At 34.7% G+C, this 13,106-nt stretch overlaps 4 protein-coding genes across 5 annotated transcripts; 2 read left to right on the forward strand and 2 right to left on the reverse strand.

The window, feature by feature from the left end:
* Nucleotides 1–364: 364 nt before the first annotated feature.
* LOC104785377 (uncharacterized) lies at nucleotides 365–3,578 on the reverse strand. 2 transcript variants are annotated; one of them, XM_010510579.3, is made up of 11 exons: nucleotides 3,155–3,578; nucleotides 2,935–2,977; nucleotides 2,610–2,663; nucleotides 2,423–2,486; nucleotides 2,248–2,304; nucleotides 1,953–2,059; nucleotides 1,816–1,854; nucleotides 1,150–1,238; nucleotides 1,004–1,082; nucleotides 870–917; nucleotides 365–780 (listed from the first exon to the last, which is right to left on the reverse strand). In XM_010510579.3, the coding sequence occupies exons 1-11, from the start codon at nucleotides 3,322–3,324 to the stop codon at nucleotides 700–702; spliced, it is 831 nt and encodes a 276-aa protein (XP_010508881.2). In that variant the 5' UTR covers nucleotides 3,325–3,578; the 3' UTR covers nucleotides 365–699. The 2 variants fall into 2 exon arrangements, with proteins under 2 accessions (XP_010508881.2, XP_010508882.2); XM_010510580.2 differs by having other exon boundaries at nucleotides 2,918–2,977; nucleotides 3,155–3,534.
* A 2,023-nt stretch (nucleotides 3,579–5,601) lies between these two features.
* Nucleotides 5,602–7,598, reverse strand: LOC104788848 (exopolygalacturonase-like). The gene is made up of 4 exons (XM_087451990.1): nucleotides 7,379–7,598; nucleotides 6,885–7,196; nucleotides 6,144–6,668; nucleotides 5,602–6,052 (listed from the first exon to the last, which is right to left on the reverse strand). The coding sequence occupies exons 1-4, from the start codon at nucleotides 7,520–7,522 to the stop codon at nucleotides 5,819–5,821; spliced, it is 1,215 nt and encodes a 404-aa protein (XP_087308116.1). The 5' UTR covers nucleotides 7,523–7,598; the 3' UTR covers nucleotides 5,602–5,818.
* Nucleotides 7,599–8,188: 590 nt separating this feature from the next.
* On the forward strand, nucleotides 8,189–10,290 carry LOC104785378 (ferritin-4, chloroplastic). The gene is made up of 8 exons (XM_010510581.3): nucleotides 8,189–8,611; nucleotides 8,775–8,858; nucleotides 8,951–9,011; nucleotides 9,119–9,206; nucleotides 9,524–9,585; nucleotides 9,678–9,743; nucleotides 9,852–9,915; nucleotides 10,038–10,290. The coding sequence occupies exons 1-8, from the start codon at nucleotides 8,310–8,312 to the stop codon at nucleotides 10,073–10,075; spliced, it is 765 nt and encodes a 254-aa protein (XP_010508883.1). The 5' UTR covers nucleotides 8,189–8,309; the 3' UTR covers nucleotides 10,076–10,290.
* A 225-nt stretch (nucleotides 10,291–10,515) lies between these two features.
* Nucleotides 10,516–12,844, forward strand: LOC104785379 (eukaryotic translation initiation factor 2 subunit alpha homolog). Its single transcript, XM_010510582.2, has 7 exons — nucleotides 10,516–11,095; nucleotides 11,277–11,333; nucleotides 11,411–11,497; nucleotides 11,585–11,731; nucleotides 11,811–11,915; nucleotides 12,253–12,351; nucleotides 12,487–12,844. Exons 1-7 carry the CDS (start codon nucleotides 10,712–10,714, stop codon nucleotides 12,640–12,642), a joined length of 1,035 nt encoding a protein of 344 aa, XP_010508884.1. The 5' UTR covers nucleotides 10,516–10,711; the 3' UTR covers nucleotides 12,643–12,844.
* Nucleotides 12,845–13,106: the final 262 nt, after the last annotated feature.

The raw sequence follows: 13,106 nt of genomic DNA on the forward strand, positions 1-13,106 counted from the left end.
TCACAATTGTATATACAGATGCGCTTTCATGAGGTGTCACTGGTAAAGATGTTATGGCGACTTGACCGGACCAGTTCTACCTGAACCGGCTCTAGAAAGACTAGTCTAAAACATGTCAGACCCACGGATCAAATCCGTATCAGCCGTCTAAATACTAAGACAAAACAGAGAAAGACATGTTTGATCGGTTTGATTCAGCTATAGACCAGTTTCTAAATCGGCTCAATCCGGTTGGCGGATTGTTGGTCTAATGCAACATCTCTCTACTCAACAATGACCACACGTCTGTCAGAATAAGTCGGAGAGAATGAAGAGAGAGATCAGAAACCCGATGTAGTATGCAAGAATATTTTCGAAAGAACAATGGTCTAAAACACCAACATAGCGGTTAACATTACTTCAAAATCAGCATCAAGAAACCACCACAACAATTTCTAAAGAGCAAACAAATACTGGAAATGGGAAAGGCCCCAGATCGCAATGGCGTCACATTGTTTCTCTATCCAATGAACAAGATTCTTTTGTTTCTAAAGGGATATAGACATAACAAGATGAAAAGGACAGGCACCTTCTAACTTGCAGTCATATAATGGCCAAAAGAGTATCATAATCTAGCGACGTTTGCAATTGGTTGGACGCGTCAAGGCAAGGTTGGTGAATTGTCTCCAGACCATGGATCAGAGAGGATACTGTGACTGCTCAGAAGTTGACCTGAGAATATGAGGTTCGTTGACCACGACTAGAACCCCCAAATCTCGAAAATATTGAACCACAACAGCCCTGCAAGATGAAGTAAAAAGCGTAAACCCAATGAATTTATTCTTAGACACAGATCCACCAGAGGAGAAAATGGAAACACGGAACAATACTTGTGTTCTGTGAGGTATAGTGGCCCAGAAATCCACATTTGGGATTACCTAAAAACAGGATGTGAATATTCAGTTGTGATAGAATCAGTACATTAGAAAACTTTCCATGTATAAAGGAAGTTAGTGAAACATACATCTATGCCACGAATCCCAAGGGAGAAATAGCGATACGCTGCACCACCCAGCAGATAAGCTCCAAACAGGCACACGATACTGAAATAGATCAAAACATTTCAAATACAATTCCAATAGCCTAGCATAAAGAGAATGAGATGCTCACATGATTAGTAAGGTACTAAACCATCCCCATCCACTTCTATGGCTGGATATAGCTGCTGCACAACCGGAGGGATGTCGCAGCTGAGTTGCCTGTCAGTGATACAAGATCTCCAATTTAAGTCGAATGAATGAGAAAGACAAGAAAAATATCTTCAATTTCATAATCAAGAATAAGTATTCAAGTTAAGTCAATCACTCAGCGAAATAGAGATCAAGGTTTACCTATGCTATTAATACTTTCTTCGACAATTTTGTTTTGACTTCCAAGAAAACATGAGAACAGTCATACAAACTCTACAATTCACTTTCTCTTACAATGCATACTAAAATTCAAATACTCTCTTACTTATGTCCGTCCAATGGCTTAAGTGATACCACAGAGATCAGCATTTCCATAATTAGCCAGAGTCCATACTTCATAGAATAAAGATATTGAGATGCTAATAAGAACTCAAGATTTGTAGGGCATAGAAGAATGCAGTAATGGGTTTTTTAAGAACATGTTCTACGCAGCAAAAGTAATTCCATTTGTTTCCTACTCTAAATGCAGTGCGTAAGCGATAAAGCTTGTCATACAGTTTCAAACTTATAAACTATAACAGTGAGACATGGTAATTTGAAAGCTCTAGGAAAAAAGAATGAATAAAATGAGTTGCTGGACACTCACATAGTGGCAGGTACCAGATTTCACCAGAGTTAGTGGTCCCTGAGAAAAGGAAATGATGGATGTATTACGTCCTAGAAACTGCTAAATCAACTTCAATTAACAAAATTAAGTAGAATGTCTGATATACAAATCCTTACATCAACTTTATTTTTCTGGCAAATAACAGAGACTGAAAGCGAGCAGTTTTCGTTCCTATTTCCACTTGACATCTTAACAATGACGCCTTTGCCAGGATCCTCTTTATCTACCATATTCAAAACAAAAATCTCTCAGACAACATTACTATATTATAAATTGCATAAGAATTTGGGAGAAAACAGCATACACAATCTAGCCTTTTTTTCAACTTAGAACGCACATAGTACCAAGTCCATCGTTACAAGCGACTAGAGAGAAATATCAATTTTTACATAAAGGTACCTTAAGCCTTACCAATAATATCAAATTTGGTGCTTGAGCCGTGCCCTAGAGAACTGCATACATCATACCCTGCAAATGATTAGATTTTTAAGATGGTTTAACTCCTTATTAGCTCAAAAGCATCGTGTGATCTCTGCACCTTACAAATTTACATGCTGTGATTACTGTCAGAGTCAGATTTTTGTACCTCTTAGATTTTCTGACACAAGTGCACTACAAGATGTTCCACAGTGTGTTGGACCTCCGCAATTCTAAGTGAGAAAAGGAAAGTCAAAGATACTGATTGAGATTTTCAAAGTTAAAAGATAGAAACTTTTTCAGTTTCTTCTCTTAAAGGATAGATCAAGACACCAAAAAGTGGCCAAAAATCTTACCTCACAACCAACACATCGAGGGGGATCGTGATTGAAAATCAACACGTCACAAAGCTGCTCCACAAGACAGTTCAAAAATAACAATCATAAATCACACTGCTCTATATGTAAAAAACATAAAAGGGCATTATAACTACTACCAAGCAATTGTAATCTTCAAATCGGAACCACCTAAACTATATAGACTTATCCTAAGCAAAATCTCTCAATGATTCTTCTCCTACAGTTCCATCAACAACAAGATGAAGGATATTACACATATCATGATCAGTGTAACAGAGAAAAAAATAACAGAAACAAAATGTAACCTGATATAGAAGACAACCTGAAACCATAGCACAGTACTGTTCGCTTCAACTTTATAAAACCTGATTCATCATCCAAATACTTTCACTTAGTAAAAAAGCAGAACAGTAATGAAGTAACAACATAGATTGAGCAAAAAACAACGAAATCGATACCATCCAATTTCAAACTACAGCACCCTAATGCATCGAGATTGAAGCATATAGAAGAAAAAAAAAGAGGGGAATCTGAGAAAGTACCCATCTTCGCTGAGGACACCGTGAGGGAAATTTCGAATCGAAGAAGCTAGATTGAAATTAAAGACCTTTTTGCGTCCAGTGAATTTGAATTCGCATTGAGAGTTAACTCGGAAGCTAATAAGGACGAGAGTGATGAGAAGAAACCTCGGAATCCATAGTCTCCCCGACATTTCGCTCTTTCGATTCTGGTATTCAATAAAAACTTCAAAATTATCTCTTACGATCTCATAACCATGGTCGAGGATCTCAACGGAGAAGAAGAGATGAGTGCTCGGCACGGCTGTAGTCGTCGCTGTTCTTGATTTCACATCCGTCGTTGAATCGACCGATATTTTCAATTGTAACCCCAAAACTTTATAATTCTTACGAATAAGCCTCTTAACTTTAGGTTTATTGTACTATTCGATTTTTATATGGGTAAGTCAAAACCGAACCTCGGTATGGTTCAACTTCAAACTAGTTTCTTCAGTTGAATCGGGTCTAATGAATTAAACAGAATCAGGGTTAATTTCTTTGGTCCAGTCAGTTATTAATCATGTTTCTACAATATGTTTTAAATTCTTTTTCCTTTGTCAAATATGTTTTAAATTCAATTCTCAGAAAATTGTAGATTATGAATGTTAATTTATCATAAAGCATATACATAATTTATGTTTCAGCTGTTCTTTTTATTATAAAACACTAGATTAGGCCCGTATTAACATATATAAGAAAAATTTGTGAAAGTTTAAGTTGTATTCAAAATATTAATTTTATTTTATTTATTTTTTAAAACCGGATTTAGAGTTCACATGTATATTACTTGATAATAAAATTAGATTTTAATTTAGTGCACTCAATCCCAATGAGTAATATTTACAAATTTCACATCAAAAAAAATATGTATTGTATCAGATTTATATCTTACTTAATAGTTTTAAAAAATAAAAATTAATAAAATATAATTATCAAAGAAAAAATTGAGAACTAATTTTATCTCATATTTGAAAAAGTAACAATATCTTAAATATATTTATTTCATATTTTGTATTTTTTTATATACATATGTAGAGTTAGCATTGCTAGATAAACGGTTAAAAATAACTTAATTTTTGTTATTTATTTAGTTAGCATTTATCATTTTAAAAAAGGTTTCCAAAAACTGTTAGTCAAAAATTCTATATTTTTGGAAATAATAATTATGAAATTAATTATAAGAATAATAATTACTCAGTATTTATGAAAATCATAATAATAATTACTCAATAATAATTACGTATTTTTTATTTCTTTTTTATTTCTTCAAATACCACTTGTCGTGGTGTGCTTGTTTTGTTCGTATTTTCCAACTACAAAAGTATCCAAAATCACTCAAAATTCATTTTTAGTATTCTTTTGAAAATAATTTGTTTAGTTTGAATAACGGTAGATTTGATATGACTTTTAAAAATACTTGATTGAATAACAGGATATTGTGAATGATTTACATAAATTTCATTTTTAATAACATAGGATTTGAGAAGAGATTTTAAAATACTAATTTGAATAACATGTGATTTTAACAAAAAAACCCAAATTCATAATGTAATGTATTTAAATCAAATACATAATAATCAAAATACGATAATATATTATCATGTCAATTACATAACCCAAACGAAAGCCATAGTTAAATTAAAATTAATTATTAGAGTCTCTCCAGGAAGAAGAACCCATCATTAATCAATGATTAAGAAAACGATTCTCAATTGCTCCTCTCAAAAGGATCAGTTTCTGTTGGAGCATGTTTACTTCATTGTTGGTCATAGAATTCAAATCAAGTATGTTCACACCTTTCTTGAGAAGGATGGCTGGAGGAGTTTGAGTTTAAGGTGAATCAGCGTAGAACTGGTATTAGCATATATTAACAAGCCTCAACCAAGAAAGAAAAAAAATTAAGAGAGAGATTCATGAACACCTGGGCGTCCATACAACAAAATTCTCCACTGATCGTGACAATAAGAAATGACGGTGGACTCCGAATGACAAACTTGATCGAGTTCGTTAACGTTAGATTGGAAAGTATTGACACAGTTGCTATATGAGATTTTCCGCGCCCTTTTTCCGTTTAAAAACACATTTAGAGTTCACACACTCCATCTTGCAATACAATTTTTTGTATATTACTTGATAATAAATTAGATTTTAATTCTATGCACTCAATCCCAATGAGTAATTCTGGTTATATTATTTTTCTTATATTATGTCAATCACTAATTTTAACACATTAAACATTTTTATACTTTAATCACTCTTCTGTATAATTTTTTTTTACTCTATGATTATAATAAATAATAATTACATTTAAACTGCAAATATTTTCCTTTTTAATTGCATATATTTTCCTATTGAAATAAGTAATTTAATAGATAACTTTCCTATTAGAATTAGTGATATAATAGATTACTTTTGATTTTATATACTTTCAACAATATTAATTATAATCCTTTTATTTTTTGGATTTTTTAATTTTCTTATACTTATTAAATAAAATTTATTTTTACACATATCGCGATTATATGAATTACAAACTTTGAAAATTAAGATTTATATAATAAGATAATCGGATACACCAATTAGATAAAAACATAACCATATACACCAATTAAATACAACACATGATTATTGTTTAGACGGGCCGTTGAATCAATTCAGACAATGTTGAGGAACCATATTACCACTTGCGGAACCGTTAATATTTTCGCACACCGCAGTGGAAGATCCACCCTCAACTCCGTTGTGTTTTAGGTTAACGTCAATTAACTCAACATTTTTGCATGGGAAGCTCTTGCTACATTGCAGTTTCACGGCCATTTGGTTCTTCGATGTTCCATATATGTTTTTTAACTTAAGATCTTGGATTTGAACGTGAGACTCTCCCTGAAAAGAGAAATACCAATTATGTTTTGTTTTTACTTTCCTTGTGATAGAAGAAAATAATATAAAGCTTGTTTTCGGATAGAAAGTTAACCTTTTGCTCATGTTCACAAGGTGGGTAAGGACAATATTTCTGATCGATGTTGATAGGATTTCCAACGTCAATCATCTGAATATTCTCATACACGAAGTTCGAAACAAGGATCTTCGAAGCTGAAGATTCCCAGGTCTTGATCCTAATACCATCGCTTGTGCCATTGAAAACGACGTCTCTTACCGTTAAGTCTTTTACGTCTTTCTCATCTTTGTTCTTCCCTAAGCTTCCGACACTAATTCCATGTCCGGGACCACACTTGACGTTAGAGATATTGAGGTTAGTGGTTCCAGAGAGAATAGCAATACAATCGTCTCCGGTTCTGATGTTTGTCTTGGAGATTTGAATGTTGCTACAAGAACCCATCTTGATACCATCGGTGTTGGGACTATCGCCGGGAGCTGTTATAGTGACTCCAGTAATGTTAAAGTGATGGACGGAGAAAAAGTTGAAGTGTCCCATTTTGCTGTTGAGTGATGTTATGTCTTTGATATTTGAGTTGTTAACGAAAGCAAATCCCATATTCTATGAAAAAATCAAGTTTATTATAAGAATTGTTACTTTCTCATATAATTTATAAATTATAAACTTTAATAAAGTTGTGTATAATGAATAATGTTTTAATTAGAGTTATATTATTGTATAAGTATCATATCACACTTTTGTATTATGGTTTAAATGTAAATAATAATCATATTTGTCAAAATGAAGCAATAAGTGAAAAAGTTTAAGAAATGTTACCATAGCTAGTTTAGGACAATTAGGGTTTTTGTGGCAGTCATTGAGTGGCCAAGACTGTTCTCCTTGGCCGTCAAGTATACCTGATCCAGAGATAGAGAGATCGTTGATATACCTAAAGTTGATCCATATGTCTTGCTTAATATCCATAGGGTTTGCAGGAGCCAATAAAGTTCCATCGATAATGAATTCAATAGGATTTTTGCATGGACCCACGAACTCTACACCACCGAGGTAGAATGTTCCTTTTGGTACGTAAATTTTACTACTTCCACTTTCCCTTCCACATGCACTTTTCCATACACTTGTGAATGCCTAGTTTTGTAAGTGTTAAAAGTAGCATAGGTTAATAATCAAATAAAACATAAATATTTCTCTTTTGTATTTGTATATTGATCATATGTGTTTATGATTGTATTAATATTAATAGATTTTCATCTCAATCTCAAAACTAATTAGTGATCAAAATATAACTAGAAAAATTGTTGTGTACATACATTGGCGTTATCAGTTTTCCCATCCGGTTTTGAGCCATAGCGTCGGACGTTGAAAACCTTTGGCTTATTGGTTGGACGACTTGCAGCGACAATGAACAAGAGGAACAAACACAAAGTCTTAAACGCATTAGAAATGGATGCCATTTTATTCTTTTGTTTAGGGTATATGGAGATTACAAAATGTGTTGTTGATCAATACTTAATTTAAGAGACAATTAATGAAAAGTGCTGGCCTACTTTGTCTGCTTATATAGAGTTAGCATTGCTCGATGAACGGTTAAAAATAACTTAAATAATTTGTTATTGATTAATGATTAAAATTAAGTAGGTTATTCTGTAATGATTATGATTGGTTAAAAATTTTCAAATTTATATATGATTTGTGTTATTGTTTCCTCTGTTAAAACAAAATCTTCAATTTGGGTAATGTGCCAATAACGTTTCCGTAAACAATATTTTTGCATAAAACTAGAATATATTCTAAATACTCTTATTTGTTTTTACAGATATAAAAAAACTGATTTTACCTAAACAATAAAAACAAATACGAATTTTAGGAATAACTAAAGTTTCATATGTTTTTTTTCACAAATTTCAAGAAATTATTATTAAATCGAATAAAAATGATAAAATTTACAAGATTATTATTTATGTAACTAAAGATTTTTCATCAAATAAAACAAAATTATGTAGGCCTCAATAAGTCCAAGAAAATTCCACGGATAACGATCGATACTTGCCACAAGCTTGCCACGCGCCTTCACCCATTCCTCAATCGCGTACGTACACGTGTCTCTCATCCACAGCCTCATCATCAACCCATCACAATCTCAATTTCCCCACAAAGCTCTAACAAAAAAAAAAAAAAACCATTCGTCTTCTCCAATTTTCTCGGCGAAGAACTGTTTCTAAATCTAATCAAAGTTGGAAAATGCTTCTTAAGACTGTAACTTTATCTTCAGCTCTCTCTGTGGTGAGTTTCCATGGCGTGAAGAAAGATCTCTCTCCTTTGTTATCTTCGAATCTTCGAGTTTCTTCTGGAAAATCTGGGAACGTAGCTTTCTCTGTTCGCGCATCTAAGAGCTCAACCACCGATTCCTTGAGCGGCGTTGTCTTCGAGCCGTTTAAGGAGGTGAAAAAGGAGCTCGATCTTGTTCCAATAAGCTCTCATCTCTCGCTTGCTCGACAGAAGTACTCAGACGAGTGTGAAGCTGCCATTAACGAGCAGATCAAGTAAGTTTTTTTTTTCTTTCTTATACCTCTTTCCCATAGCTTAGATTTAGTATTGTAATCTGGTTGTGTTAGCTATAAGATTTGGTACTTTGGAACCTAGTGTTGATTCTGCTTATATTTAATCCTGTGGATTCTAAATTTCTTCAATGGATTTTGGCTGTAGTGTGGAGTACAATGTCTCGTATGTGTATCACGCTATGTATGCGTACTTCGATCGGGACAACGTCGCCCTCAAGGGTCTTGCTAAGTGAGTTTTTGGTTGTTTTTGGATGTTTTTGTTGTTATTGTTGTTGTTGTTGTTGTTTATTCATAGTCAGTTGTTGGTTCCTTGGGTACCAGGTTCTTTAAGGAATCAAGTGTGGAAGAAAGAGAGCACGCTGAGAAGTTTATGGATTATCAGGTCCTAGAGATAACTATTTCCTTCTTTTTTGTTTTCTCTAGTTCATTAGCTATATAATCTGGAGCTTATTAAGTGCTTACATGTTTTGGGTTTTCTATGAGTTGCAGAACAAACGTGGTGGGAAGGTCAAGTTACAGTCCATTGTGATGCCTCTCTCAGAGTTTGAACATGTTGATAAAGGAGATGCTCTATATGGTAAGCTCAGAAGTAGCTAACTCTTTGTATCTATTGACGCTTCATCATAGTTTTTTTTTCTTCTTTTGGTTTGTACACTAGAATACCAAGTGAAAATGATCTTTAGTTTTTATATATGTCTATTGTCTACCATATTCTAAGTCATAAAGTTTGGAGAAATGAAACGTTGACATCAATGCTATGTTAAGCTTTTGAAGAGAAGTACCGAATTTGGTCTGAGTTCTTAAGTATCATGAAAATGTATCTCTCATATGGAGATTGAAGTCGCAATGGATATAAGAGTTTTAACAAACAATTATGTGATTTGTTGTTTGCAGGCATGGAGTTGGCTCTGTCACTGGAGAAACTAGTTAATGAGAAGCTCTTAAACCTCCACAGTGTAAAGACCTCAAATCCCTATTAGAAAAGTAAATATAATCTTTCACTCTGCAAGAAATGTTCTCAGTTTTTGTAATGCTTTGTTCTCAACAGGTTGCTTCGAAGAACAATGATGTCCACTTGGCAGATTTTGTTGAGAGCGAGTTTCTGACAGAGCAGGTAAATCATTTAGGGTGTTCTTTGTTAGTGGCAAAGCACTCATGTTGTTTCTAAACCTGTCAAAGAGAGTTCTAATTGGAGTTTTTGATAAAATGAATCATTTCTCAGGTGGAAGCAATCAAGATGATCTCAGAATATGTAGCCCAACTACGACGAGTTGGCAAAGGACACGGTATATACTAATCCCTCACATTTTGTTCTAATCTATAAAGATCTAAAAGAACAACAAAATCACTTATTCGTCCTTCACTTCGTGCCATTGAATATGTTTTAATGTTTGGGATGATTTTTCAGGAACATGGCATTTCAACCAGATGCTTCTGGAAGGGTAAGCAGCGTTCGAGGGACTCTCGTGTCTAGTGTTTTCTATATGAAGCTCTCTTAGTGATATGTATGGAACTATTAGTTCATGTTTAGTTCTTCAGCTTGTACGATTTTGTGAGGTAGTAGAGACTTCTTTTTTTTCTTTCTGTAAGAGACAAAATAAACGATTTTAAATTTTGGTCCAAGGTTCATTGAACCCATCTGGTAATGACCGATTCTATAATTACAGTCTGGTCAAATCGGACTCCGAAACATATGTTGATACCGCGATCGATTCGAGCTCAAAGCCTGTGATTAGTGTACTGCTGGTTTAAACGCAATTTTAGAACAAAATTAAACGATCCAAATTTCATTTATCTGACTTGAAATCCGAATGGGCTTTTAATCCCCCAAACCCCTAATATTTTTTTGTGGCCCAATTAAAACCTAATTGTTTATCCGACACGGTGTCGTTTTAATTTACCATTTTTGACGCAAGTCAGCCAATTTCACTTTGCTTTCATCGCTCGTCTCTTATCAGTTATCCCTAGCCAAAAGAATCAGCCTAATTGCTCCGTCGCCCAAAACCCTAAATCTCTCCGCCTCATCGCTTACTTCCGATTCAACAAAGAGTCAATTCGCGTGAGTATCGAAATCATCCAATCATGGCGAATCAAACACCGAATCTAGAGTGTCGGATGTACGAGTCGAAGTATCCAGAGGTGGATATGGCGGTGATGATCCAGGTGAAGAACATCGCCGATATGGGAGCTTACGTTTCTCTGCTGGAGTACAACAACATCGAAGGAATGATCCTCTTCTCTGAGCTCTCCCGTCGTCGGATCCGAAGTGTGAGCAGTTTGATTAAGGTCGGGAGAATTGAGCCTGTCATGGTCCTGCGTGTTGACAAGGAGAAAGGTTACATTGATCTGAGCAAACGTAGGGTTAGCGAGGAGGATATCTCAACTTGTGAAGAGAGGTACAACAAGAGCAAGCTTGTTCACTCTATCATGCGCCATGTTGCTGAGACTCTATCTCTTGATTTGGAGGTATGATCTTTTCTATATTAGCTTTAGATGTTATTTGCTAAAACCTTAGTTGAATTTTGGGATTTTATCTGCTGGATTTTGGATTTTCTGGTTAGAGATGTTTCTTGTTCTGGTAGATGCTGAGACTTGAAACTATTTAGATCATTGGGTTTATACATTGATTAGAGCTTTCATATTGCAGGAGTTGTATGTGAACATTGCTTGGCCTTTGTATCGGAAACATGGTCATGCTTTTGAGGTAAGAATCTGTGAATTTGAGGTTTACTGTATATCTATTGTTGTTTAGTTCTCAAATATATTTGTTCTTTTGTTCAGGCCTTCAAGATCCTAGTGACGGATCCTGACTCGGTGTTGGGTGGCCTCACTCGTGAGATCAAAGAAGTTGGGCCTGATGGTGAAGAGGTATACTTTTTTTCTCTGGTTTTTGTTTTAGCTGTTAGTATAAACTTCCTTTGATTGCTAATCTTACAAGTTGTCTGTTTGTTGTAGGTGACTAAAGTTGTACCTGCTGTTACGGAAGAAGTGAAAGATGCACTTGTGAAGAACATTAGGAGGAGAATGACACCACAACCAATGAAAATCCGGGCTGATATCGAATTGAAGTGTTTTCAGTTTGACGGAGTTGTTCACATTAAGGTCAATATCTCTTGTTGGCTTATCTTTAACTTTTGAAAAGAATACATTATGATTTGCTCACCCATGCTTGCAATTTCAGGAGGCCATGAAAAACGCTGAAGCCGCTGGAAACGACGACTGCCCTGTTAAGATTAAATTGGTTGCTCCACCTCTTTATGTCCTTACTACTCAGACACTTGACAAGGTTAGACAATCTTCTATCTTGTATTATGATTTACTTGGTTTGGCATATTACAGAAACCTGCCCCTATTTATCGGTAAGAGGTTTATATGATCTCTATGTGGATTGTATATCCTGTTTAGCTCTTGCCAAAATTTTGATTGCAATAGTTGAAATCATTTAGTTGCAAGTAAAGCAGATGCTTAAGAAAATACACACAGATACTATTGTTGTCCAAAAACTGGTCATTGCATTTTTGGTAGCCAATTATGTAGCTTTGCGGATTTTTCATCACTTAAACCATAAATGTGTAAATGCTGTTTTTTATCCCTCTGTTCCTAATCGTATCATTCTCTAACAGGACCAAGGGATTGAAATCCTAAACAAAGCCATTATAGCTTGCACTGAGACAATTGAGACACACAAAGGCAAGCTTGTCGTTAAGGAGGGAGCTAGAGCTGTGAGTATCTTACTTTCTTTTACTGATGCTCCCGTCTCAAGTTGCATGTCACAAGAACTAGCTTTTGTTTGGTGGTTTATTTATAGTATTTTGGTTCACAACATTCAAGAGTCTAATGTTAATATGTATTGATAGGTGAGTGAACGTGATGATAAGATGCTGACAGAGCACATGGCTAAGCTACGTCTTGACAATGAAGAAATTAGTGGCGATGAAGAGAGCGGAGACGAAGAAGAGGACACAGGGATGGGCGAAGTGGATCTTGACGGCGGTGCCGGAATCATTGAGTAAGAAGCCGGATCTATTGTTTGTCCGACTAATTTTCTTTCTCATTTAAATCTACTCAATCTCAACGGTTGAGTGTTTTGCTTTAAAGCTTTTGACAAGTAGAAAAACCTCGGAGAGGATATTATGTGTTTTTTTGACATCTTGAGGCAGTTTATTTTACCCATTGGGGTTTACATATCAATCATACATTCATGGTTTTTTAAAAGATTGATTCTTTGCATATATTTACTCACTGTCACTCACACAGTCACACTGCTCAAGAATATGTTGAGCCAGTCCACACCACATGACTCATTATTATCTTAGAAAGGTAGGTTGATTGGATCTGGCGATGGTCGGTGTGTAGATTCAATTAGATCTGATGTCTTGTAAGATACAGATATTCATCAATTACACTACTGGTAATCTAATTATAATGAGAAAATTTACAGAAAAAAAACATCTGATTAAGCAGCAATTGATCATTC

Source organism: Camelina sativa, chromosome 5, assembly GCF_030686135.1.
Source record: "Camelina sativa cultivar CO46 ecotype springtype chromosome 5, ASM3068613v1".
Lineage (NCBI taxonomy): Eukaryota > Viridiplantae > Streptophyta > Magnoliopsida > Brassicales > Brassicaceae > Camelina > Camelina sativa.